Source organism: Mycosarcoma maydis, chromosome 13, assembly GCF_000328475.2.
Source record: "Mycosarcoma maydis chromosome 13, whole genome shotgun sequence".
In the NCBI taxonomy this organism is placed as follows: domain Eukaryota; kingdom Fungi; phylum Basidiomycota; class Ustilaginomycetes; order Ustilaginales; genus Mycosarcoma; species Mycosarcoma maydis.
In genome coordinates, this window is record NC_026490.1 from 466,629 (window position 1) to 493,217 (window position 26,589).

The following is a 26,589-nucleotide window of genomic DNA, read 5'->3' on the forward strand; positions in this document are numbered from 1 at the left end:
GAGCGTTGAGCGTAGCGCATAATGGTGAAAGGCGACATTGCAAATGAGTGTGAGCTTGATCGAGGCAAGAGCGAGGACGGAGCAAGCGTGACGTTATAGCGCAGATGCTGGTAGAGACGATAGCAAGCAACATCGAGCTTCCGCGGTATGACGCGTACCTTTCGTGAGCGACGTGCGACACTCGGGACAGGTGTCACGAGCGATTGCTCAAATAAGTTACAACTTAGGGTTACATTTGTGATTGTGGCATGCTGCTGCGAAGCATATGACTCGCAAATGCCGTTGCAACATAGAAACATGGCGTCCGCGTGATCCTCGGCCATTTCGTGCTCAAGCAAGCTGAAACAGATACAGCTGCGAACGGAAGCTCGTGGATAACTTGTTAGAAAATACCTACGAAAATGAGCCAAGTAAAGGCACTGCCGAGCTGTCTGTGTCTCGTGTCTCGCAAAGAATTCCAGCGTCAAGCGTCAAGCGTCAAGCGGCCAGGTCAGCCGAGGTCGGGTTCGATCGGCTAAAAGTTGATTATTGACAAGATCGGTTGAAACTTGTGTCTGTCCGCTGAGCGGACGCAACAAGATTTGAATCTGCGCGAGCATTCGAGATTTTGGCTCGTGCATGGTGGATGGATGCGCGACGCTTTGCAGGCAGCGGTGTTTGGTAGAGCGTGCACTCGAAATCGCGCGATGCTGTTGCTAAGGTCAAGAGACGAAACAGATGGATCGACAATCACGTATCACGAGCACGAATGCATCAACAAGCCAAGGCGCGCTGGAGGACACGCGGTGGGGGTTGGGCGTGGACATGTGGGATACAAAGAGGCTGTGCGGACGTGCACGACGAGGCAAAGCAAGAACGACGAAAAGAAGCGTGAAGCGCCGCAAGCGAGCGAGCGAGATTCGTGATTCGTGGTTGACAGCACACACGATTCCAAGCGTTTCTGAGTTTGTGAGGTGGCTCGATTTATCCGCGGTAGGTTGGCACGAATCGCGAATCGCGAATGCACGGCAAAAGTAAGCCAGTATTACGAAACACTGACGATTCGTGATGGTGAATCGTGGCTGGTGTCACTGAAACAAAGCTACTGGCAATCACGATTGTCGATTGTCAATGTGACCTTGCACGTTGCTGCTAGAGCTGACCATGTTGACCCTCGTGCGCCGCGCCCTTACACTCATGACTCGGGACTGCAAACTGGACAGGGAATCGGGATTCATTCACGATTTCACGATCCACAATTCTTGAATTCGTGATTCACGGTTGTCGCCACCCGTAACCGCCAGCTCGGCGTTTCGATCAGGTAAAATCGCAATTCAATTGTGAATCGTGAATCGTGAATCGTGAATTGTGAATTGTGAATCGTGAATTACTGCATCAACCAACAATCGTGAATTCCTGCTCCGCCTTCGGGGTTTTCAGAAAACAAATATTTACTACTTGTCGCTGTAAACCGCACACTGCACACTACTGCACACTCGGATCTCAGCCTTGGGAGAGGTGGCGCACCAAACAAGCCACTCGTCCCTCGGTGTTCACTTTTGCGAGTTGATGGCTCGCTCAATGCGGCTCTTGTCTCGGGTTGGTGCAGCTTTCCACGTAGTGCTCTTTGCACTGTCCGACCATGGCAGCCAAGCAACGAGAGCGCTCAGAGATGACTCCATCAGTGACATGACTTGAATCTGGATGCTCGCCGCCCAGTCCGACACCGAGCTGGCCGACTTTTTCGTGCACTGTACTGTACGCCGGACAACGTGTGACAATCGTGAATATGTCATCAGATTCAATCATCGATCCGCACATGGTGACCGAATCACGAATCGTGAATTCATTCGTGATTTCCACGTGCGCTTCCAGCTTCGATTTGGCATAGCGTGGGAAGCTAAGGCGCCGTACCATCTCCGCGCCATGGCGTGAGCCGTGAGAACTGAGACGGCTGTACTTCTGCCCAAGCTTTTGCAGTTTCCGATTTTTTTTATAAAATAAAAGAGAACAATCAGAATGGAGCCGCTGGGAAAGGAACCGAATCAGTCAATTTCATGTTTGTTCCTGAATCCAAATCACGAATGCATCAACGAGGAGTTTTACGAGGACACGAGCGTGTCGCCATTCTGACACTTTCGACTCGTGACTGACGCTAAATTGGACACTCTGTGCACGATCAATCGGATCGGTGGGGTTAATTGATTCATAGTAAGGCCTGGCGAGAACGAGCGGTGGGCACACGACAGTCGAGGCAGCATACGCTCTATACAGCTGTAGGACGAGCACAACAGGCGAGAGCGAATGTGCTGGATGGACGACGAATGCCAGACCGAGCCAAGCTTGGCCAGCAACACTCAAGCAGCAGGCACACAAATCACCAATCGTGTGCATGTGCAGAGAGAGCATGGCGTTTACATGTCCGACGTGCTCTCCGATGCTGCGGTGTTGCTCTGCGCACATTCGTGATTGAGTCGATCTGGCAAAGCGCCACAAGATTCACATTCACGATTTCTGGTCTCAGCTTAGAAAAACTCACTGCGGACGCCATCTAGCTCCGCAAGCATAGCCGCCGAACAGCGTTCTACAATCGGTGCTTGGCCCACTCCCGCCTCCCGCTCGAGTCGGATCATCTACATACACTTGTAGACGTATGCATTACCCGCTTCTTCGAAAGCGCAGGCGAGAGTGCTTGCTTCTGCAGTGCAAGCTTTAATCCGTTTGTCGCTCATCGGCTCGCACAAGCGAGCTGCCAGCAAGAGCTGGTATTCAGACTCCATCTCGGCTTGCAACCGTTTCCTTTCGGTTTCATCCGCTCTACACTTTCGCCACCCTCTCTCCGACTTGCCTGCATCTGGTCTTGTCGTCCGTTCCGTGTTGCTCGTGAGAAGCTCCCTTCTGCCAAGCAACGTCTGCGCCAGCACGATCCTGTCTCTGCGTACGCTAGCCGGCTCGTCTCTTCAGCAAACGCTGCCACATCCCATTCGTTGTCGTTGCGCTTCCGACGGGCTCTCAGTGTCTCCTGTCTGTTTGAGGCGCCGCCACAACGAATCAGCGTTAGCCGCGTTCCAGCTCGTTGGCGCTTCGGCTGCCAACAAGATCGTCAGCACTGGCAATCGCGAATCACTAATCGCTCCTCACACCTGTGCTCCCTTGGACTCCGATAGGCGTGATTGGCGCTTGCGTAGGTCGCGCTCCCGCCACAGCGCCTGTACGAGATCACCAAACATCGAGAGACACCAGTTGGACTGGCAGCGTACAGTCTGGCTACTACATGTGCACCAGCTTGGTCGAGTATCAGATGCACGTGTAGCCGGCTGGCGAATTCTGGTCTCTTGTCGTCCTCATCATCTGCGTCGCTTTTCATTGGCGTCTCATCGTACGGCGGATTGCCAACGCTGTTGATCAGGATCCTGACTTGTCCTCGGTTCGTGGCAAGACAGCGCTCAGCATCCAGCGCTTGGAAAATGCCTTTGTCACCGATCGCCCAAACAGCCATGTTCACGAGCACGCGCAGACGCACATCGTTGGTGCACGCAGAAGATCGTGATAGCCTCGGCCCGCACTCGCCCAATACTGGCTCGCACTCTGCGCTGCACGCTTCCACGTCGGGTTTGTGCATCAATCCGTTTGGACGCACATCGATCAGCGTCGATCGCGATCGCGGCGCGGGAGACGACCACTACGTTGCAACCGATTCTCTGTCTGGTTCGCGTCGTCGCTCGGCTGCCACCATCATCTCGACGTTGCTGCATCTGCCCAACAAGGACGCAGGCTGGAATCACGACGGCTATAGCTCGGAAGATGCGGCTTCGTCTACTGGAAGCAACAGGCTGCCACTACAACAGCCGTCGACACCCACCATGTCGTCATCACAACCGCAACCTAGGAGACCATCAGCCTTCTTGCGAGCGTGGAAAATTCGTCGCACTAGCCACTCGACCCAATCACCACTTGCACCGCAACAGTCGCATTTGGTCTCGTCTCCGACTTGCTCCGCTTCGGCATGCGCCACTGGCAGGCGCAAAAGCTCGGCACTCACCAGAGTACTCACTCCGTCGGCTTTCAGAACCAACGCTTCTCCCAGAGTCGACCAACATGCACGCGTTTCCACCTTGTCAGACGACCACAGTGGTCGGCGTCGCAGTCTGAGCATTGTTTGTCGAGGCGAGCGTGATTCTGATGATCTCGATCCGGTCGATCGCATCGCGTGCGTTGCATCTAGTAGCGGGGCACCAGACCGACTAGGTACAGCTAGTGCAGTAACGGCTGCTATGGCTATCAGAGATTCATGGCTGTATTCATCCGAGCGTGCATACGGAAGCGCTTCTACCATCACCACTTGGTCGGCACAGTCGAATGGCGTCTCGATCAACTCGCAATCCAGCGTCGGCTGCAAGAGCCTATCAGCCCCTTGGATTACAGCTGTAGGCTTGGACGTGGAAGATGCGCAGATCCAGTTGGAGCATCAGAAGCAACGACTCAGGAATCTACGTCAACAATGCGCTAGCGGAGCCAAGTGGCGTAGTCATTCGGCTGGCGTCAGCGTGGTTTCCCTGTCGTTGACCGAGGAGATCGCACTGTACACGAGCGACGTACACACCGTAGAGACCAACACGCGTCCAGCCAGGACCACGACGGGTGCCACAAGCAGTGCGGACGACGCGTGCATGGCCAGATCCCACTCGGTCGCCACAATAGCTGGTAGGCAAGCTAACAAGAACCGCCATGTTCCGGATCCGGAAGCGCAGGAATTTGCGTGCAGTTCAAGTTTGCCAGACCGGCGTGACACTGTTCAGCGCATCGCGAGGGGGACGAGCGTGGGGGCTGCAGAGGCGAGATTGGCGGCTCAGTCAGCTGCGCCGGCGGTGACGATCGCCGACGCGTTTAGCAGGTTCAACTTGGCATCTCAGCAAGGGATCGACGACATGCAGAGGCGGATCGAGAGGCAGAGGGTGGAAAGTGGGTCGTTGGATCCAGTGTTTTCTCGACTGGCTGCACGCTCGCCGTCGTTGCACACGCCGACTTCAGAGGCGGCAGCTTCGGACGGACACGGCGCTCGTCTATCGAGCGATGCAACCCGCATTCAGTGGCAGACACCCCAGTGGAATTCAGCGTCGCCGTTCCGTCCAGACGCACCAACGTTGTTCTCTGCATCCTCGACCTCGCAGCCTCATCCTTCTGTAGCAGCAAGTGCATCCTACTACTCGACGCACGACCAATCGCCCACTTCGTCCGACTTCCCACCAGCTGCTACGAGCGTGGTTGGAACGGTCGTCGCTATCAATAACGAGCCATTCCAACGCCGAGCCACGACGTACTACGACGCAAGCGCTCTGCCTGCCGTCGAGCAAGTGCGCGTCTCGTCGATCGCACAAGTGGCGCACACGACGAGCGATGCGATCGCGCCTCGATCGCCCACAGCGTCGTTGGAAATGCGCACTGGTCGACGTTGCTCGTTCTCGCTGCCACGCTCACCGCCGGGGTACGAGCACATGATCACACATGCTTGCGTCAGCGCCGCTGCCCCTGCTGCTGTTGGATCGAATGATGACGAAGAGTTGGCTTGCTCGCACGCCCCGACACCGAGACTCATGTCGCTCGAAAACGATGCCGTATCGCCGCTCTCGTCGAATTTCGAGCCGGAAACGCCTAGCGTCAGCGCGATCTTCCCAGCAAGCATCAGTGGCGACGTCGAGAAACTGAGCTACTCAGCCTCCAGTCACAGTGGATTGCAAAATCACATGGATGGCCTGGACGATTTACACGCGCAGTTCTGCTCGGCGCTGCTCCTCGATCTCGGTAATGGAACCACGATCCCATTGAGCCCCAGCCCAGGCACAGATCCCAGACAGGATCCCTTCGCTTTGCTCGCTCACTGACCATCCCACACTCTGCTTCACACGCTCTGCCCAACATCCCGCATAAGTAGACCGATGCACCCTCTGGTGCTCTGGTGCTCTCGTTCTCCAACTCGTCATCGCCGAGCTGCGTTTCCAATGTCCGACATCTACCGCACCGCGTCACAGAGCTCGAATCGCGAATCGTTGTCGAAATCGCATTGCAACGCAGCGCTACGTTGCACTTGCCACCTTCTCGTTTGCACACATGGCCATTGATTCACGATTGTCGAGCGATTCACGTCGTGATTGCATTGTGCCGCGCATGCGCCATGTACGGATGCGAAATTACTGAAAATTCGCCTGCACCATCAAGCTAGTCAAGTCGGCGCCGAGGTTGGACTGGTCGAAAAAGTCGAGGGCAAACACATTCATCAAGCCAGCCCTATTTCGTGTGGTGGACGATAATCTTGTAGCGACAAGATCGACGAGCCGGGCGTTGACGCCGATTGTGTTGAAGCACGCGGGTGCACTGGCGTTTGCCTGATCGCCCGTGCCCTTTGCGACGTACGGAGGCAGGGCGAACGGGAACGACGAGCCGTTAGTGAAGTTGAGTCCGAGCACTCCAGGGTCGCTGCCGCATTGGTTGATAAGAGCCGTGATCAGCGAGACTTTCTGTGCGATCGCCGAGAGCCAAGAGATGTTGTACCAGTCCTGAGTGTAGACGCTCGAGTTATCCGGTAACGTGTAATGGAAAGGCGTTGTCGACGAATCCGGCCAGATCGGAGGATGCAATCCACCCGGTTGCGAGTCCGACGTGCCAAAGCGCGAGATGAGCACGATCTTGCCTCGAACATCCCCCAGTGTAGGCATGCCTGTGCCGAGGTACCATCGAGTTCGGTTTTGGTTAATGTAGCTAAACGTAGCCTCGAGGAATCCGGCCATGTTGTTCTCCTGTTTCACTGACATGAGCACCGTCTCTCCTGGGTTGCAAGAGAGGAACGTGTAGACCTGTGCGAGGATAGCCGAGAATTCCATCTTCTGATCCGTCACTCCGTGGTAGGCGTACAACAGTTGGTTGCCCGGTGTACCTTTGAGCGCAAGCCGGATGTCGAGGAAACGGATCCCGCGCGAGAGCTGCACAGCAATGGACGACGTCGACTCCTGACATGCCGAGATCGGCCAGCCGTATAGAGCACATGATTCGTGCGTGCCAGGGATGCAGAACGACGAGATCGGGTCCGAGGAAGGGAGCGACGACATCCACGTCTTGAGATCGCGTTGAGGCAGCACGAGGATGTGCACCGTGTTTGTCGTGGCATCCGTCGACTCGAGTGCGATCAAACTGGCTTGGCAACACGCCGCAGATGAGTATTTCGAACCCTCTGCGCCGAGATTTGCAGACTTGGTCGAGCTGACGCCGGTAGTGAGTGTGAGGGGCAAAGGCTTCCATACGCGTCTTGCTGCTTGGGCACTTGCTGTTACAAGAGCGGCTGGCGCAGGAGCAGACAAGCTGGCACTATACCCGCCAACACCAGCCGTCTTTGACCTTGGATTGAGCGTCAGTGCGACAGTGTATCCAGACGTAGCAGCCGCTGTGAACGGCTGGATGCGTACAGCAGGCACGTCGACGTCCCGGCCTGCTGGAATGCGAACGGGCGTATTCCTCACGCCAAATACACCGCGTGCGCCCACTCCAGTGACAGCTGCAGCGCCGAAGCCTGCTTCGCCTGCGCCCAGCACGGGCGAGGTGGGCAGACTGGAAGAAGCAAGCCGTTGTGTGACGCCATTGCCAGTGTGAAGCGCTCCAAACACGGAGAGGGCGAGCAGCTCGGTGGCAGTGCGATTGTGGATGCGCAATGAAACAGAGTCGTGACCGCTATCGGCAGCGTCGACGCTAGGAGCGGCTGGTACAGGTGGCGCGCTAACGCGCTTTTCGCTGACAGAGTCTTGCTTGTCTTTGTGCCGGAAGCTGGGAAGCCTCATGTCTTTTGTCAATAGTTGGATGTCGTAGATGAGCCGAGTCGGTAATGTGCAAGCCAACGAATGTAGACACTGGTTCTATTGGATCCTGCGTCAAAGCAAGCGGAGAAGGGATAGGATGGAGGAAGAAACACACGATCGCGATCGCAAGCGCATCTAGTCAGAGCCAATCACCAATCGTGAATCACTCGTGAATATAGATCAAGCCAGACAGCCGAGCAAGGGAGCTTCGAACAGGGTTCAGGCCAACTAGCCACGAGCGCAACAGGTCTTGAAAGAGAGCATAGAAGTCTAGGCTCCGAATCACGCACGTATGCTCGGCAGAGGCTTGCAAAAAGAGCAAGCTGCACCTCACCGAGACCAACACAAACATGCCTGCATCGTGCATTGCGCTTTGCAACTCGCTTAACCGCAGGAACACCGTATAGCGCTTCGCAGTTGCGCTTGCCCAGCTTGAAGCAGTTTGGCTTGCTCAGAGCTCAAGTCAGTCTTGACATTGTGCTCATGATGAGCCTACTGTGTAGGCATAGCGAAGCAGAAGGATCATATGACGTCAGATAGGGGCCGCCAACAGCAAGTTTGAGCATATGTGTTGTCAGACTGGTACAAGCCGTCAGTTGGCGAGGAGGCCAGAATCACAGAATCGTGAATATCGTGTAGTTATGTATGCTGCTCAACTCGGCACTCACGACTTGTTCACGAGGTTCGCTTCGGTGCGACGTTGGGCAGACGCCACCTAAAATGGAAAAAAAAAAGATTAAACCAAGAATAAACCAAGAATAAACAAACATTCACGATTACGAACAAGTTACGTTAACTTAAGTTAATATTCATTTTGGTTGGACTTAACGCGCGGCGCGTCTCTCTCACCTCACCCAATAAAGAGCAAAAGGCTCGGATCTCGGATTTGAGTACTCGAGCAAAAGATCAGCTCGGACCTCGGTGTGGTTGTCTGCATCTACTCTGTCCTCGAACGTCGACATGGTACGTTGTTTGATTCGCGATCGACCCATTGTCAAAGTCACGCAAGCACAATGAGCGGTAACAAGTCTCGCTCATCAGGTATAGGAGGCTCGGCGTCGGCGTCGACATCAGCTACACCAGTACCAGCGTCGCTCGTTGAGTCGCTCTCGTTCCATGCAGCGCCGAAACCGTTCAAGTCGCACGAGTTTACGGCGCGAATGTCAAAGATATCATCGAACCTGTCGAGACGAAACAAGAGTCTCAAGCAGTTGCTGCAGAGCGAGAGAGAGGCGGCGATGCGGGCCGCAGGTGCCAAGTTCAAGGAAAGAAAACGCAGGGACGCCCAACCGGCCAAGTCGAGATTGGTGGGTGCAGCGCTGCAAGCGGTGGAGCGCAGAGAGGAGAGAGAACGTCTAGCAAAGCAGGCTGCGAAAGAGCAAGGTGGGGCGGAAGAAACCGACGAGACGAAACACGTCGAGATCAAGGGTAGCCAAGATGCACAGCAGAGAACGACAGTAGATGAGAGTGTAGAGCAAACCGGCACAGGCACCGGCACTGGCACAGGCACAGGCACCGAAATCGAAACCACAGATGGCACGCCTAAGCGAGACATTCCGACGTGTAAGTTTTCCAGTCTCTTTCGGGGCGGGTAGGCTGTTCAGGCTGTTGAAAGACAAGATTTGCTGACCCAGAAGATGCTTGTCTACGTCTACCGCTTTGTCGCGTCGCGACAGATTCTTCGGTGGAAGCACCACCGAGTCTACGACCCGCAAAAAAGTACTGTGACGTGACAGGTCTCATCGCGCCGTATACGGATCCCAAATCCGGGCTACGATATCACTCGGTGGAAGTGTACGAGATTATCAAGCAGTTTGGACCCGGTGTCGACAATGCTTACCTCTCGCTACGTGGCGATGGCTCTCAAATCTAATCAACCTGCTGCTTGCTCATGCTTGCTCATGCTTGCTCATGCTCGCTCACATCAACGAATAGGAAAACCAGCTCTGTGTATTTCTAGCAACGAAAGAGTGCAAGCCCAAGTCTATGGCAAACCTACTTGTTCGTCTTGATCGTCTTGCGAGGACCAAGCTTCGATGCGCAATCGAGCGTCGTTGACAGATTTGACGAGTTTGTATCGGACGAGGTCGTAGCGTTGGTAGCTCGGAGCAGCGTATCGGGCGGCTTTGTGGTGGAGAGGTAGCTTGGACGCTGCCACGGCAGCGGCCCGGGAAGTCCAGATGCAGGTAGCCAGGTTGCTACCCGTGACTGGATGTGGAGAACCGTACCAGTACATAATCAAGCCACCGGAGCGCGTAGCTTCTTCATGCGCTAGACGGTCGGCCTCGTAGAACGAGAGGGACTCGGAACCTGGTTTTCGCACAGAAAGAAACAGCACACCGTACCAGGTGCGAGGCGGAGCGGAAGCAATGAGCGGGAGAGAAGACCAGTTGAACGAGGTTCGTAGTTGCGCCAGCGCTCGAGCCGAGGCCGAGGTGAAGGCGGGACATGCGGATGCGTCAGCTGCGAAAGTCAGCGGATGGGGTGGTGGTGATGATGATGATGATGTCGTGTCGAGGTAGCCAGAAGCATAATCGGCGGTGAGCGGCTGAAAGTGATGCAGTGCTTTCCACAGATCGAAGCTGGACTGGTCTAGAAAGGCAAGTCGGGAGCGGGTGTAGAAGACATGAGCGGAATTGCTGAGGATGTAATCTAGGTTTTCGATATCTGCGTCGGATATGGCTTGGTCTGGATCGTGTGAGTCTTGGACGTCGAGCTCAAGCGGCAGGCGTGCAAGGATAGGCTTGAGCGAGTCGAACTGTGCGTTGCGAGGAACGGCGTCGAAGAGAGCATTACTGATCTGGGTCGCAGAGCTGGATTCGGTTCGGGAGGACTCGAGCACAAAATGCTGCTTGGCGAGGCTGGCGTTGATCCGGTTTCGTGTCCATGTGCCCGTAGAGCCAGAGACATGAAACGATCTGGATGATAAGCGAGCGTCGGTGGACGAGCTGGAAGCTGTACTGAGCGACGCAACCATGATGATTTCCGTCGTGAGTGTATGAATGCGCGAGGCCTGCTCAGGAGACGATGTTGTAGTACAAGGTTGTGAGCGCTTTTAGCAAGAATCGTGAATGGTTGTGGTCAGGAGCTCAAGAAGCCAACGCACGCATACAATCAGACAAGGCAGACACTGTGCATTGCGGAAGGGTGGGGGTTGACACGGCGGCAAGCCAAACGAGAGATGAAAGAGGAGGACGAGAATGGAGCAAGACGTGATGTAGTGAATGCACTTGCGAAATCGTGTGAATCTGTTGAGCCAACTTAACCTAGCTCGTAGCTGATGATGCAGGGTGCAAGAGCAAGCAACACGCCGCTCTCGCACAAGCACAAGGTGAGCGTGGACATTGGTCGCTAAGCTACGTTCTAAGCGGCGGCAGAATGGGCGATAAAGGTGCGACCGAGTCAACGCTGAGCCGAAACAGGCGAGTTTGTGTGCCAACGCGAATAACAAACGCACTGAACAGACCCATCACGAATCCACCGACAGTGACATTCACGATGGGTGATGAGCGAGCAACCAAGCAAAGCTTTACCTACGCCTCTGATGGTTGTGATGTTGTGATTCGCGGTGAAAGTGGCGTCAAATTCGATCGTTCATCGGGAGATTGGCATGGAGATCCTCATCGCGATACGATGAATCCAAATCTCTCCGAAAGCAACCGCGGGCCAACTGACTTGCAACGCATGCCACCGAGGCCCGGCGTTGGTGATGCAAGCTTCACGCTTGACAGGCGACCTCTTTGCTTGGCCCGACGCTGGACGAACACGAATGCGAGATTACATGTCACAATCGTGAATATCGTGAAAATCACGAATCTTGAGCAAATCACGAATCACGAATCACGAATCACGAATCGTCACCCTGAAAAAGGTGGACGCGCTTTGCGCAGCGTGGCGACAACTCACAACTCGGCTGGACGAACGAGGTGGCTGAGTTAAGTTAGTCAGCTCAGCACATGGTGATGATGCAGCTGCACATGCACATGGCCAACAGCAAGACACGGTCGTGCTTTTTTCAAGCCAGAGCCAGAGCCAGAGCCAGAGCCAAAAACCAAAAGCCAGAGCCTGAAGAACAGACGCTCTGTGACTCTGCAACACAACTCACAACTCTCGCAATCACAGCAACTCAACTCACAGACACGACTCACGCTCACGACTCGTGACTGGCTCGTAGCTGGTGAGTTACAACCAATTTCACGTTTGATACGCGGGTTTGCGTGGTTATCTGCAGAAGCCCCCTTTTGTGCTTTCTGCCTATGGCTGTGCTGTTTCTGCTTTGCGTGGACTGCTACTCACGACTGTTTGTTATTCACGACTCACGACTGCCACTGTGATGGCTGCTGCTGCTGCTGCTGCTCCACCAAAATGAAGCGCCGAGTGTGAGTCGACTCTCAGCAAAGTTGCAAAAGATCCAATTCACTTCTCAGATTCACAATTCACAATTCACAATTCACTTCTCAGATTCACAATTCACGATTCATCATCGCCGTCTCAGAGATTCAACAGATACAATCACCACTCTGATTCACCACGTATGGGCTCTGATTGGCGTCCTCCGTGTGCTTGATCAGATCTTGGTCGTCATCCCTACCAGTCACGGATCCACTTGCCGCATCCCACACTTGACTGTCGACAGCCAACTGGATCGATTGCCTTGCTATCTCGTTGATCGATTTTGTATTTCAGTGTGCCGTATCCGCCCAACCCACCAACCCACCCACACACCTGGAAACCGTCCCTTTGGCATTAACTCGGATTCACCGCCCCTCGTTTCATGTCAGCGTCAGCCTTAGCGTCACCCGTTCTCATTGTCAACATGAAGCGCACGCCCTCCAATCGCCTCTACAAGCGTCAGGCTACGTAAGTCTACCTTTTCCGTTTGCACTGGTTGGTCTTTGGCTTTGCGCTTTGCTCCAAGTTTAGCTTTCGCCTGCTTTGCTCCGGCTCATGCGCACCAGCATTCACAGCATTTAGCAGGCCAAAGCAGGCCAAAGCTGGCCAAAGCTGGCCAAAGCTTAGCAGCGGGGCCAGCGCATTGGGTGCGATGAGTTCTCCTCTCCCCCCTTTGTTCTTCCTTCGTTGATGGATGTCATTCGCTCTCTTGCCAACGTTGCTTGCTCTGCACTGTCAAGAGCCCTCTTGCTGTTGCTCCTTCTCTGCACCGTTCGCCCATCTGCTTTCCCTTCCCTCGCCGGTGCATCTGGCCAAGCCAGGCCGGTCGAGTGTCGATTGCTTGCTCCTGTACTCCTCCGATAGACTGTCTCAACTGACCATCCAGCCTCTTCTGTCTCTCTTTCCACACACACGCACATGTTTCTTTCATCCCTCTTCAACATGGCTTCTTCCTCCAACGACCCCGCTCCTCCTCTCGCCGCCGCCGACCCAACGTCGCCCTCCACGCCGTCTCCTCCTGCCGATCAACCCAACCCCGCCGTGGCTGGTCTACCTCGATCTCCACAACTCGCCGCCGCCGCCGCCGCCGCCGCTGCGACTCCCCCCAATCCTGGCTCCGCTCCTACCGTGCCCGACAACAACAGAGATACCTCAGCTACCTCGAGCACAACCTCGGCTTCTTCCACCACCTCTACCACCACCACCACCTCGTCCGCTCCCACCTCCAGCTCCACCTCGTCCGCTCCCACAACCACCTCATCCTCTGCATCACTCACCACCCCTACAAGCGCCACCACTCCCACGTCGGTCACCTCGGCTACCTCGGCCACTTCCGCCACCACCCCAAACACCTCCAGTGCGCCCTCCTCAGCTGCTTCCGCCACTTCCGCTACCTCGATTCCCGTCGTCGTCGTCACCTACACCACCACCGACAGCAATGGCGCTCTCGTCACCGGCCTCACCAGCTCGGCCAACCCGACTGCAACAGCAACTGGCCGTCCCGACTCCGGCTCCGGCGGTGGTTCGGATCCCAACCTCGGCGCTATCATCGGTGGTGTCGCTGGTGGCGTCGCTGGTCTCATTATATTGATCTGGCTCATCCTGCTTCCATTGCGCCGACGTGCCAAAAAGGCCAAGGAGGTCGAGTGGCTTTCGTTCGGTCAAGAGAACGACCACGTCAACGAGTCTAGCGCCGAGGCCGTCTACGGTCGTGGAGCTGGAGGCACCAGCAGCGCAGAGGCCAAAGGTGGCAGTGTCGCCAACGTCAACGAGATTCAGATGGACGATATGGCTCACGAAATGGCGCAGCAACCCTACCACTACCAGAACATTGACAATGGTGCTGCCTGGGGCGCTGCTGGCGCTGCCGGTGCCGGTGCCGGTGCCGGTATGGCCGGTGCAGCTGCCTATGCTCGCCACGACCAGTATGCGCAGCATCCACAAGATGGCTACGACGCCTACTACGCTCAACAGGGCTATGCAGGTCCGCACTACCAGCAGTACGCCATGCAACCTCAGCAAGGTTGGGCAGCTCAGCCGCAGGGCGTCTACCCTCAAGCCGAAGCGTGGGGAGCCGCTCCGGGCTACACCAGCCCCGGCCAGTCTCAGGCACACGGTAACCCCGGTTTGTCGCACAACCTTTCCATAGGCTCCACAAAGGTGGGCGAAGCTGGCGCCGGTTCACAGGCAGGTCACAAGGGCTCACAAGAGGGTCATGCTGCCAACGCACCCACCCAGTACGGCTATCAATCACCACCACTCGGCACTCAATCCCCGCAACAATATCCACAGCACTACCACGGCCACGCTGCCACTTCGTCGCCGCCCATGGAGGCGCAATACTATCAGGGACACCAACAGGGCCAGTACACCTATGCTGAGCCGCAGCAGCAGCAGCGCCTCCCAGATCAGCGCGCTGGCTCGCCCAACAGCATCACCAGTCAAGCGCGCGCCAACAATGACACCAACAACGGTGCTGGCGGAGGATTACACCTCGCCAATCCTTAATTATCACCTCGTTCAGATTCGTTTTTCTTTCTTCCTTCAGAGACCCATCCTGCATTGTTCATTCACTCATTCATTGCTCGTCTGCTTGTCATCTGTCCGTTTTCCCGGCTTTGTTTGGCATCTCACTCTCGTTCCATCTTTCGCTATGACGTGTGTGTGCGACAAGGCTGTGGGAGCGTTCGAGACTGTTCCAAGTGCGGTAGACGTGAGACAGTGGATTGCATGTGACATTGGCGGCAAAGTACAAGTACAGAGGTTAGAAGGGCAGAGACTAGTCTCTTTCGAGGTCTGTGATCGAAGCAGAGCATCCACTGAATCAGTCGACGTTTTCTCTACAACGCAATCTGTGCAACTCAGAAGCAGGCACTTACTGATGTTATCACCAAACTTGGCGTACAGCTTGACCTTGAGAGCTTTCATCTCTTGCTCGTAACTGTCTATCTGCTCCTGCATCTTTGAGATCTCTGTATCTGCCTGTGACTTTTCCGACTCCAACCGGTCCATGGCGATGGGATGCGGTAACGAGACAAACGTATCCGCAATCTTGTACAGCACACATTCGTCTTCGTCGGCCAGTTCGAGCTCGAGCGAGAGGTCGTCGAGCGATTCGCGTTGCTCTCGAACAAGCGAAAGTGTATGGAGAATGTCCGAGAGCGAAGAATTCAGACGCGAGAAAGCATTGATAGACTGTTGGTCCTCCCACGTCACCTCGATCTCGTTGGCTTCCTCTTCCGAGAGCTGTACAACCGAGCATCCGCGCCAACGTCAGCGACGACAAACCACGAGTTACGCATCACATGCGCTTTCTGCGGAACTTACCATGCGCATCTTCAACCAAGATTCTGATACCCAACTCGTCTTGCAAGACGGGCAGCGATGGTAGTAATCAACACAAAGACAATCAGCATTCTCAGCTCCAAACAAGCGTCAAAGCGCCCAACAGCTGTCAAAAATCCAATTATTCACGATTTCGCCCATCGAAATCACGAATCTTGAATGCATTCACGATTCACGATTCACGATTCACGATTCACGATTCACGATTGCACGTTCAAGCCAGCGCACCGCTCTCCGCTCTTGAATCGCTCTTGAATCGTGAATATTTCAGCCACAAGTGTGACTGTGAGAGTGTGTTGCTTTGCGTGCAGAGACCAACACTCACACTCACACTCCTGACTGTCACGGTGACTCGTGAGTGTGACTTAGGACTCACGACTGTGACTTTGGACTTTGCCTTGACTCCCTTCTTCTTGTTGGATCGTTCCGACGCTGCTCCTCCCTTCCTCAACGCAGTCGCTCAACATGCAGAGGCCGCACTAGACCCTGCCTGCTTCTTCTCGCCAATATGCTTCTGTGGCTAGTGCTGCTCGCGTTCTGTGCGGGCCTTATGCCGATCGTCGCGCTCCTCTGCATCTGCATCTACATTTCCGCCTACCGTTCTTGCTCGCATTCGTCCAACTCGAAACCATGTCTGGGTCGGTCAGCCGCCGTCGTCGTCCTTGGCGACATCGGTCGAAGCCCACGTATGTGCTTACACGTCGAGTCGTTGGCCAACGAAGGGTGGAAGGTCGCCATCGTCGGCTACGCTGGTTCCACCCTCCCTCCCGCTCTTCAACGCTCGTCTATCAAGCAACATCATCTTCGCTCACCTCCATCCTGGATCGCACGTATGCCTCGAGCAGCTTTTATCGCAGTAGCTCCGTTCAAGCTACTCGTTCAGGCCGTATCCTTGTTCGTCGAGCTCACGACGCAGGTTCATCCGCCACCAGAACTGATCCTCGTCCAAACACCGCCTGCACTACCAACGCTCTTGGTGGTCAAGGCAGCCGCTGCACTCGTCAAGTCAAGAGTCGTGATCGATTGGCACAACCTCGCATATACCATACTAGCCCTCAGGCTGGGCGAGAAAAGTAAGCTCGTCCGACTCGCAGAGTGGCTAGAGAAATGGAGTGGCAGAAAAGCATTTGCGCATCTCTTTGTTACTGAGGCGATGAAAAACCATTTGGACCTCAATTGGAAACTTCAAGGCGACAAGCTGGTGCTGCATGATCGGCCGCCAGCGCATTTTCGAAGAGCGACGCTCGAAGAGACGCACAGTCTGATGTGCAAGGTACTGCCTCAAATCGTGCCGAGCATAGGCGACGACTGGTTGCCATCGTGCAATTTGCCCGATTCAACGCCTTTCACGCAACGTACAGATGGAGGAGAGTTGCAGTGGAGCCAAGACCGACCGGCATTGGTGGTCAGTAGTACATCCTGGACCGCAGATGAAGACTTTGGCCTACTTTTGAGGGCAGCTAAACTGTACGAGTATCGAGCGAGGCTATTGGCTATACAGTCCTCTTTGCCCCCCCATTCGCGTAGCAGCAGTACCGCAGAGACTGTCTCTGCCACATTGTCGCCCGTCTCGGCCTCATCTTGCTCATCCGCCTCCACCACCTCTCATTTCTCGTACACGGACATTGCCGATCCCATCCGCACTTCGAAAGAACGACGCAGACCATCTATAGGAGCCCTCCGCACACCTACGCTTCCTAATGAGCCAGCTAGCTCGCTTCCGAAACTGCTTATCATTGTTACTGGCAAAGGCGAGCTCAAGGCGCGATACCTTGCTGAGATCGCGCACCTCGAAGCCACCGAGGCATGGCAGTTTGTTCGTATTCGAACAGCGTGGTTGGAGTCGCAGGACTACCCGCTCCTGCTTGGCTCGGCCGATCTGGGTGTATCGTTGCATACGTCGAGTAGCGGACTGGATCTACCGATGAAGGTGGTGGATATGCTCGGTTGTGGATTGCCCGTGTGTGCGTTGGACTTCGCGTGCCTGGACGAGCTGGTATGCGAGCGGTGGAACGGTGTCGTTTTCAGAGATGCCGAAGGGTTGGCGAGGCAGTGGGAGAGTTTGCTGGCCAACCATCCTCTGCCGAACTGGTTGAGCACAGGCGGAGGCATGCAAGAACCATTTGATCCCCCGGCGCGATCGGTACTGACACCCAAGACTGGATGGCTGTGCGAACCAGGCAACACGAGTGCTCCGCCCATGTCGCCTAATCCGAGCTTGACGCTGGTGCCCAGTCCCGGATTTGCACCGTGGTCAAACGAAACAGCAACCAACAAAGCGAAGAAAAGTCCAAGATCTACATGGCCCGGCAACTGGAAACACGTCATGCGACCGCTCTTGGATCCCAGAACCGACATGGATGAGCACGACGAAAATACTGTCGATGACTACCTCTCGCACACCTCGGCCATCAAGCTCAACGCGATCAGTGCCGGAATATTGCAACGAAGAGCCGTCAGCAAGCAGGGCTATGTGGCTGCTGCCACTTCCCCCGCTTCCAGTGACACCCAACGAGGCAGTGCGAGCAAACGCAAAAATTCAACAGATCCCCAAATCGATCACGACGACCAGATCGCAACCCGCAGCGCACCCTGGAATGGATTCGGCTTTGTCAGCCAAGCAGCCGTCATCAGCGATGGTGAGAGCCAGAAGGGTCTCCGTCAACGCAAGTCGGTCAGCAAACCAAGCACTGATCTCACTCAACAGCAGCATGCTTTCAATCTCACCCTCTTGGACGATGCGCTCCATGATAATCGTTCCACCACAGACAGCCAAGACCAGTCGTCCATCCCAGCTATCCAAGTATCCAAACCGCCTTCCCCTCCTTAGATTCATCAGATCTCAATCAACAAGCATCCAACTCCTGTGCTGTCATTCTGCCAATCATGCGACTGCGAACACCGTTCTAAGCGGCACAAGGCTGCAGAAACTCAGCAGCACACCTGGCGCTGTCCATGGTCCGACCTTGGCAGCAAGTCAGGTGGAATAGGTCTCACAAACAAATGATGCATTGAATCAGGAATGTGGATCTGTACAACATCATGGGTGCCGTATTTGTGGTCTGACGTGGACCGTTTCGAGCGTCGAGCGTCGAGCTGTTGATGACGGCCTTTTCGCGAGCATCTGACGGTCGTGGGTCGTTGCTGGGATCTTGTCGCATCGCTGAGACACTCGCTGCGCATACTCTTACTCTAGCTGGCGCTTGGCTAGATGAGCGTCTCTGGCCCAAGTCCCCACACACGCCTCTATAGCATGGACTAGACGCGTCTGATTCGGCCGAACCGATTCAGCGGATTCAGCGCGCCATGCAAGCGTCAAGTTGCGGTCGTCTCAGAGTCGTGCGTCAACCGTAAATCCTAGGTGTGCTTGCAAGTATACCTTCCATGGCGCTTGTTTTCGAGTATATATTCTGATATACGTGCCGAATAATCATACAAGGCGCTTTGGCGGAGTGGTTATCGCGTGGCACTAGAACTCATCGCAGCTCTAGAGTATCCTCTACTCAACAAATTATGCCATTCCCTCTGGGAGCATAGGTTCAAATCCTGTAGGCGTCGAATTTTTGCCATTTTCGGCTTAACATTACTTGAGTTCTTTTTGGCTTCTCTGAAGACGAAACATGCAAAGGAGAGAGGAGCCCAGCCAATCGAGTAGAACAAGGTCTTTCTCGAGTCGATGTCGGTATCGCCAGACGGAGAAGAGGTTGGTCGGTGGAGAAGGATTGCGGTTAGCGACAGCAGTGTGAGTGTGTGAGTGTTAAGGACAATCACGAATGGTAAGACGGGCGAAATCGCGGCGACTATTTTCCTCCGGCAAAGCAGAAACCACGTTTGGACCCTGACACGCAAAGGACAGGCACGAGGTGGCAAAGGCGCCATTTAGTTGCTGATACTCAGCCAAAGGAGCGACAGTTGATCGTCTTTGCTCTCGTCTCCCGTTCGCCTCTCTTCGGCATGACTCCAATGCATATGTGGTGTTAGCTTAACAACATGGCATCCTTGTCTCTCGCCATGAATGTGCGACTGATAGCGGGAGCTCGCTCCACCCTCGTTCAGTCCAGCTACACGTCTCCTCTCTCATCAAGTGTATGTCTGGCTTCTACACGGCGTGTCTCCAGCTCGTCGCCTCGGACCAACTCAACCACAGGGCCGCACCCATCAGCAAATGCAGAAACACAAGCACTTACAGGATCCGACAAGTTGGTAGCCGAAGCTGTTCGTTTGGAAGCGCAAGAAGAAGCCACTCTAGCCAAAAAAGCACGCAGACAAGATCCCAACGATCCCATTTGGACGGGCGAAGAACGCGTGCAGGATACGGTTCTACGAATGGTGATGGACAAATACAAGCCTTTGCGAATCGGCCTGGCGGACCAAGGGAAGGATCCTGCCGATGAAAAGATCAAGGCTGGAATTCAGACCCCCACCTCTCCTGGCTTACCCACTCGCGACAGTGGCAGTGGCTTGTTCGTTCGACCGGGCACGCAAGGCGCGCACGAAGGCGGGAGAAAACTGCCCAAGACGCCAGATGAAAAGCCTTGGAGGGCGGTGTACGTTCGGCCTGCTCATCTGCTCGGTGCGGGCACAGGAGAGGACGAGTTCACGCCCAGCATCTACTACGGTCAATTTCTGAACGAGTCAAAGTTAGTCGCAACAGCAGGTAGCCAAGCTAGGAACAAGTTGAAAGCAGCAGGCGTCAACGTGGCCGCTTTACCCATAGACGACGCCAAAGCAATGAAGCAGCTTCGAGAGGCGATCCAAACCGCCGAACGCCAAGCCAAACTCGTACGTGCTCGTGATAGCGTTCTGGATTACCAACTCTCGCAACACTCTCCCTCGTCCACTCAAGAATCCGAAGTGAAAGGCGATTCAATCTCGGATACGAACCGCAACCTTCAACTTCAGCTCGGACACGCCCAAGGCTGGGATTCGGTGATTGAGAAACGCATCAAAGCCGCGCTCGACTCGGGAGCGTTCAAGGAAAACAAGCTGAGGGGGAAGCCGATTCAGAGGGATATCGAGGAGAAAAACCCTTTTCTGGCCAGGGAAGAGTACTTTATGAACCGAATCGTGAAACGCCAAGGTGCAGCACCTCCGTGGGTCGAGTTGAATGCCGAGTTGGAATCCGAGGTCAACAGTTGGAAGCAGAGGCTCGACGACGGGTGGGTGCGAAGGGCAAGCCGAATGATCACTACCAGTGGCACGCTCAGCGAAGGGCTAGAGGCGTTTGCGCTCAACGCTACCATTGAAAATACGCGTGAGCAAAAGGAGAAATCCGTAGACGCAAAAAAACTCATGATGCCAGAAGCCAAGACAACCGGAGAGAAGCGGTTGGTAGAAGTGGCAACACGCTACCGCGATGCCGAGTGGCAAGATCGTGAACGGGCCTACCACACACTCGAGCTCAACAGGCTCAACGATCTGATACGCAAACACAACCACCTGGCGCCCTTCACCGCACGCAAGGGACTCATGCTTCTGGATATCGAGCTGGCCAACATGTACGCAAGGGCGTTGCCCAAGTTGGTGTACGAGATCTCGTCGATCTTGCATGCCAAGTCAATAGCGCATGCGGACGGAAAGAGCGTAGACGGCTGGGATGACTTGCTGCACAAACAGCCACGAGATGAGAGGGTGAGGTACGATATGTGGGGTCGAGAGGTGCGCAAGTCTCAGGATAGTGGTGCAGCGAAAGGCGAGAAAGCGTGGCTGGATGGCTGGCTGGGGGGTGGTATGTCGTCCGGATCGGCCGATGCGGAAGCTGAGCGTGCCAAAGGCGGCGCACAAGGCGCACAGGGCGCCAGTGCGACGGACGCCAACATTCAGAATCTCGGATTGTGGGCGGCGTTCCAGAAGAGCTTGCATTGGGCCAAACAACGGATCGTCGGTGCTTGACTGGCCTCGTCCTTTCTGGATGCAACCGCATCGAATGGAATTGAACAGACATCAAAATGATGTTGATCTCCCTTGTTTGTACACACGCATAGATTGTTCTTGGCCAAACAGAAACATTCGTGATTGTTTCGAGAGTTGCGCCACGTTGAAAAATCATGTGTTCAATAGCGAGCGTCTACGCACGCCAAAGGAGGAAGGCCATTTGGCCCAAGTCTGTTTCGAACCACCAAAACGGAGCCGAAACGGAGTTAAAACGGACAAGGAAAAGCAAGAGGATGGAACTCGGTAAGGTAAGCTTGGTGTTCGCTCAGCTCTGGTTGGCTACGGAGGTGTGCGAGGATGTAGCTAGCTTGGTTCTTGATGGTATGGCGACTTACAAAAGTAGATAAAGTGTTTGGTTTCGTGGGTTACGTAACTTCCATACCTCTGACCCACGACGGCATGCCAAGTAGGACCGAATTTCTGATCCATGGTCCTCTTGACGTGGCCTGCCATGTCCTTCTCAACGCTAAACTTTTCCAATGCGTCGTACGCGATTTCGATGGTTTCCGATTGCATGTCTTCGGACATGTCGACATTCTTGATGACGGGCTTGAGACTCCGTACGTTGCTACTCGACTCGGAGGAGAGCGCCGAAGTGGCAGGCGGTGAATTGAGCGCTTCAGATGACATTGTCGCTGGCCTGAAAACGAGGGTGATATGAGGAGGAGACGCAAGACAAGATACAGACCAACACTTTTCTTACAACAGAAAGCTCATGCGCGAGCAACACACATAAATATGCAACACCAACCACTAGACGCGTAAACTCGAGACTTTCGTACGAGAAGCTCCCATCACTCAGCTCGAATCGCGACTTATGTCGCACCGTCGCTAAATTTCGTATGTTAAGTTAGGCTGAATGAACAAATGGCGGTGCATGCAGCAATCTCGAATTGCAAGCTTCAAGTCGTGAGTGCCACAACCACAAATGCAGCAATGCAGCAGTGGGCGCCAAATTCACGATTGGACCCTGTTGTTCGCCACCCTAATTCATCCTTGCCACAGACCCCACAAACGTTGCTATCGACTACCACCATCAGCAAGCATCTGCACTCAATCTGCGATAATGCTGACAAGACCTTCGCCAGGTCGGCTGCGTGCGTTGATGCGTGCCGTCGGTCAGGCGCGCTCCCGTCCTCGCCTCAACAACGCTACCATACCGCTCCAGCCTCGATCATTCCACTCTATCCACTTGACGAGCGTCCACCTCGGCCACGCCTCGCGAATCCTCACGACAAGAAGCATCCACTCCAGTACTGCTTCAGCACGCAACCTGCGCCGCACCACTTCCTTGGCCGCTCTGCTGAAGCGCATTTTCCCTCAAGCTGCACGAGTCGTCCGCCTCACGCTAGCGAAGCACACTCAGCCACACCATGTCTTGCTCTCCAACATCTTTTGCGCGCTGCGATCCACCCAGCTTAGCGCAGCGTACCGCGTGCGCTCTCCTCTGCTGAAGGGTGCCATTGACGCCTTCCGATCAACTGTGCAGCGCACGTCCACTCACTCTGCGCGCACGGCTTATTCGCAGCTCAACACCGCGTCAGTCAGCTTTGCTCGCGGGACGCTCAGCGGAATTGGCACCAGGCCCGCAGCAGGCCGTCTGGCGCTCTCGCCGCTGAGAGGCGGTGTGGGGCTGCAGTCTGCGCGAAAGTTCTCGAATGGTGGAGCAAGGGTGTTTGATAATTTGATCGTGCACGCTCCGCTGGCGATGAGGCTGGCAGGCGATGAGGTGCAAGATAAGCTGAGGCTCGCTGGAAGGCAGCCTGTGCGAGCGAGGACGATTGCAAGCGCTTTCAAGTCGCCGGGCCCCAGAAGGACCGGAGCGATGTTCAGCGGTGAAAAGCTTGCTGGAAATGCTTTTCTGTTTGCTGCGAACAAGGGAAAGACTGTACAGGAGGTTGACGTTACCAGCTGCGAGTCGACCACTCTCTCTGACAGCGAAAGCCAATGCGAATTGGATCTGTACTTTCAGTTCCCTCAGCTCGAATTGGCTTGCACCTCAACGCGAACCACGGTAACACTCCGACTCATCGACCCGCTCTACGTCGCACTCGGCGGACGTGAACCGTCGCCACCCATGTCGACCAACCCACGTCTGTTCGACTCTGCTTTCCTGGTAGACGCCAATACCGCGTTGGAGTACGAACATCGACGCTACGTGCGCGCAAAAGCGGTGTTGAGGGTTTTGTGGAACGCCGATCTCGTGGAGGATATGGATCTAGACGGCGATCCGGCGGTCTGGACGGTCAAGGCGAGAGGAGCAGCCGGGATGGTCGAGCAGACACTGAGGGAGCATGTGCAGTTTGAGTTTCAAGACTGGTGTACGTTTGTCGATGATGCGCATGAGCGGGACCAGTGGGACCAGTGGGACCAGTGGAATGTGGAAGCGGACGACGAGTCGGCAAGCAGCTCGCAGTTTGATCTCGAATCCACGTCCAGCTTGTCAAGCGTGCGCGTACCGACATGCGAATTGCTCGACGAGGTCATCTCGCTACCTTGTGTGTCGTCGGCGTCGACACTGTATGATTCGCGTTGCGAGCTTTAACGCATTGCTCAATGTTTCGCGCACCACGCGCTACTCACCACTCATGCATCTGTAAATTCCACTGGTTCACACAAGTATTGGAAAAGAACACGGTATCAACTGGCATTGGCGACTGGTGTGGGCTATGAGGTTGTGCTCTGGACAGCTTGCTCGGAGGTGGGATAGAGGTTGTGTGCACTGTTTCTCTGTTCGAGGACGTTCTTGATGAAGAACTCGCCGGCCTTGTAGCTGCTTCTGACTAGGGGCCCGCTGGCGACGTACAAGAAGCCGAGGTGTTCGGCGCGTTTCTGCCAGTGGAGGAACATGTCTGGACTGACATATTGGTGAACCTTCATGTGTCGCTTTGTAGGACGCATGTACTGGCCAAAAGTGACGACGTCTACGTGTGCATTTCTGAGATCGCGAAGCGTCTGCTCGACCTCGTCGTCGCGTTCGCCGCATCCAAGCATGATCGACGTCTTTGTGATCAACGCCGGATTCGCCTGTTTCGCATGCAGTAGCACAGCCAGCGACTGACGATACTTGGCACGTCGATCGCGCACCATAGGCGTTGTCCGCTCTACGGTCTCTACGTTGTGTGCAAATACATCGACGCCCGAATGCGCCACTTTTTCTACACACGCCATATCGCCCGAAAAATCAGGCACCAGAGCCTCGACCAGAATCTTGCGCGACTTGGCCTTGATCTTGGAGATGGTACTGGCGATATGACTTGCACCGCCATCCGCAATATCATCCCGATCCACAGAGGTGAGAACAATGTATCCAAGACCCCAGCGCGAGATCGCTTCCGCTGTGTTCTCCGGTTCGTGCGGATCGAGCGGCGCGGGTGCACGAGACGTCTTGACCGCACAGAACCGACAGCCTCGCGTACACGTATCGCCCATAATCATGATCGTAGCCGTAGCCGTATCTTTGCCTCCAGACCCGCCCCAACATTCGCCGATATTCGGACATCGCGCTTCCTCGCATACTGTGGAAAGCCCAAGACCGCGAAGGTCCGACTTGATGCGCGTGTAGTTGGCGCCTGTCGGAATCTTGGTTTTCAAATGAGACGGAAGCCGCGCTTCTCCCGTTCGACCCATCTGCACTCGACCTGACGCCGAAGCAGACGTCATGATCGAGTCCACCTCGCCCGCAGCAAAGTCATCGATCGACAGATCAGCCGCGAGCTTCTCTCTGAACGCCACCATCCGTGCCGACGGCGCCTTCTTCTTGCTGTCAGACGCATCTGTGGCATACGTCCTTGCAGAAGACGTGCTCGCGTGAGCATGCCCAGGTGTGGATAGCGCAGCCAAAGATGGCCGAGATCGCGCCGAGCTGGCTGTCCCTCTGCTTCGCGGCGTGATGTGCGCCGTGTTGATGGTGGGTGGGCCCCACTCTGCATAGTGGTCACGCTGTGCTGCTTTGCTGAGCCCCAACCTGCCACGCCATCGTGGCCAGTGTACAAGTCTCTCCCGCAAATCGTCGAGGTCGTGCATCGAACTGGCAGGTGCCAGCGCAGCGCGCAAGACGAGCTTTGAGTCGGTTACCCTCAAGTTGCCGTACCAATCACCATGTGGGTAAACGAGCGCATTCGCCGCCCACGCGTGTCCACCGACGTGACTGACGGCAAATACTTTGACCTTCTTGGGTGCATCCTTGCCACTCTTGATGATCGAGGCTTGGTGTGAGCGAACCTCGTCTTTAAGAGCTTCGTACACGGCGGTTCCGGCGACACCGCAACGGCAGTCGCGCGCGCCATGCGTGCACACGTACACATGCGTCTCATCGTCCTGCTTGGCACGTCCCGTCTGAGGCTGCGCAGAGGCGAGAGCATCGTCAATACGTTGGCGAAACGGCGAGCCAGAGTCGAGCGTGGCAAGTGAGATGGGACCGACTTTGGCCATGGTGCCATTGGTGGTATAAGCGTAGACTAGGAATTGCTCCTGCTCCTGCGCTGAATTGGGAACGCTGCGCATCATTCGCGAAGTGGTCGCATCCCATGGCTTCAACGCTTCGGAACGGGTCCCGGTCCCGGTGCCGGTGCGGCCGTCACCAGACGAAAACGAAATGCCATAGCCCTCAAGGCTGCCTCCCTTCTTAGCGCGGCTCTCGAGCTCCGAGAGTAAGGGAGAGACGGACTCGAGGTGGGAAGGCCACGATTCGACCGGTCGAGGGTGGTCGTAGGGGTGCACGATCAGATGCACCTTGTACGAGGGCGAAGTCCCGGCAAGGGGCAACTGCGAGTAGGGCGCTGCTGGAATTTGTCCCTTGTCATCCAATGCGATCGAAATATCTTGGCCAGAAACTGTCTTTGAAGGTGCAGCTGTGTTGTTCTTGAGTCTAGCCGACGAAAAAATGTGCCTTGAGGAGGAAGGAGAAGAGGAGGAGGATGCTGCTGCTGTGGCGACACGGCTGATAGAGGTGGCGAGCAACTGGCTTGGAAGAGTAGAAGCAGCGCTTGGTGCACGCAGCAGCCTTGGTGCTACAGCGCGGACAGATGCGGCCGAGGTAGTCCAGCAGCTCATCATTGGAGTGGATGGGATATGAAGGAATGAGTATGGTGAT

The 26,589-nt window shown here is 55.3% G+C and overlaps 11 protein-coding genes and 1 non-coding gene across 12 annotated transcripts; 7 read left to right on the forward strand and 5 right to left on the reverse strand.

Moving 5' to 3' along the window:
- Positions 1-3,446: 3,446 nt before the first annotated feature.
- Positions 3,447-5,861, forward strand: UMAG_11544 (uncharacterized protein; the record flags this gene model as incomplete). The annotated part of the gene is made up of 1 exon (XM_011392686.1): positions 3,447-5,861. One exon carries the CDS (start codon positions 3,447-3,449, stop codon positions 5,859-5,861), a length of 2,415 nt encoding a protein of 804 aa, XP_011390988.1.
- Positions 5,862-6,167: 306 nt separating this feature from the next.
- Positions 6,168-7,805, reverse strand: UMAG_04644 (uncharacterized protein; the record flags this gene model as incomplete). The annotated part of the gene is made up of 1 exon (XM_011392625.1): positions 6,168-7,805. The coding sequence occupies one exon, from the start codon at positions 7,803-7,805 to the stop codon at positions 6,168-6,170; it is 1,638 nt and encodes a 545-aa protein (XP_011390927.1).
- A 1,178-nt stretch (positions 7,806-8,983) lies between these two features.
- On the forward strand, positions 8,984-9,696 carry UMAG_11545 (uncharacterized protein; the record flags this gene model as incomplete). The annotated part of the gene is made up of 2 exons (XM_011392687.1): positions 8,984-9,386; positions 9,500-9,696. 2 exons carry the CDS (start codon positions 8,984-8,986, stop codon positions 9,694-9,696), a joined length of 600 nt encoding a protein of 199 aa, XP_011390989.1.
- A 111-nt stretch (positions 9,697-9,807) lies between these two features.
- UMAG_04646 (uncharacterized protein) lies at positions 9,808-10,800 on the reverse strand (the record flags this gene model as incomplete). Its single annotated transcript, XM_011392626.1, has 1 exon — positions 9,808-10,800. The coding sequence occupies one exon, from the start codon at positions 10,798-10,800 to the stop codon at positions 9,808-9,810; it is 993 nt and encodes a 330-aa protein (XP_011390928.1).
- A 1,797-nt stretch (positions 10,801-12,597) lies between these two features.
- Positions 12,598-14,723, forward strand: UMAG_11546 (uncharacterized protein; the record flags this gene model as incomplete). Its single annotated transcript, XM_011392688.1, has 2 exons — positions 12,598-12,683; positions 13,361-14,723. The coding sequence occupies 2 exons, from the start codon at positions 12,598-12,600 to the stop codon at positions 14,721-14,723; spliced, it is 1,449 nt and encodes a 482-aa protein (XP_011390990.1).
- A 271-nt stretch (positions 14,724-14,994) lies between these two features.
- Positions 14,995-15,551, reverse strand: UMAG_12277 (putative gim complex component; the record flags this gene model as incomplete). The annotated part of the gene is made up of 3 exons (XM_011392722.1): positions 14,995-15,011; positions 15,095-15,461; positions 15,543-15,551. The coding sequence occupies 3 exons, from the start codon at positions 15,549-15,551 to the stop codon at positions 14,995-14,997; spliced, it is 393 nt and encodes a 130-aa protein (XP_011391024.1).
- Positions 15,552-16,068: 517 nt separating this feature from the next.
- UMAG_04649 (chitobiosyldiphosphodolichol beta-1,4 mannosyltransferase) lies at positions 16,069-18,390 on the forward strand (the record flags this gene model as incomplete). Its single annotated transcript, XM_011392627.1, has 1 exon — positions 16,069-18,390. The coding sequence occupies one exon, from the start codon at positions 16,069-16,071 to the stop codon at positions 18,388-18,390; it is 2,322 nt and encodes a 773-aa protein (XP_011390929.1).
- A 608-nt stretch (positions 18,391-18,998) lies between these two features.
- Positions 18,999-19,118, forward strand: UMAG_16074. The gene is made up of 2 exons: positions 18,999-19,035; positions 19,074-19,118. It is a non-coding gene; the product is annotated as a tRNA-Ser (tRNA).
- Positions 19,119-19,550: 432 nt separating this feature from the next.
- Positions 19,551-21,452, forward strand: UMAG_04650 (uncharacterized protein; the record flags this gene model as incomplete). Its single annotated transcript, XM_011392628.1, has 1 exon — positions 19,551-21,452. The coding sequence occupies one exon, from the start codon at positions 19,551-19,553 to the stop codon at positions 21,450-21,452; it is 1,902 nt and encodes a 633-aa protein (XP_011390930.1).
- Positions 21,453-21,627: 175 nt separating this feature from the next.
- Positions 21,628-22,124, reverse strand: UMAG_12278 (putative Dynein light chain 1, cytoplasmic; the record flags this gene model as incomplete). Its single annotated transcript, XM_011392723.1, has 2 exons — positions 21,628-21,665; positions 21,830-22,124. The coding sequence occupies 2 exons, from the start codon at positions 22,122-22,124 to the stop codon at positions 21,628-21,630; spliced, it is 333 nt and encodes a 110-aa protein (XP_011391025.1).
- Positions 22,125-22,560: 436 nt separating this feature from the next.
- Positions 22,561-24,039, forward strand: UMAG_11548 (uncharacterized protein; the record flags this gene model as incomplete). The annotated part of the gene is made up of 1 exon (XM_011392689.1): positions 22,561-24,039. The coding sequence occupies one exon, from the start codon at positions 22,561-22,563 to the stop codon at positions 24,037-24,039; it is 1,479 nt and encodes a 492-aa protein (XP_011390991.1).
- Positions 24,040-24,161: 122 nt separating this feature from the next.
- UMAG_11549 (uncharacterized protein) lies at positions 24,162-26,549 on the reverse strand (the record flags this gene model as incomplete). The annotated part of the gene is made up of 1 exon (XM_011392690.1): positions 24,162-26,549. One exon carries the CDS (start codon positions 26,547-26,549, stop codon positions 24,162-24,164), a length of 2,388 nt encoding a protein of 795 aa, XP_011390992.1.
- Between the last annotated feature and the right edge of the window lie 40 nt (positions 26,550-26,589).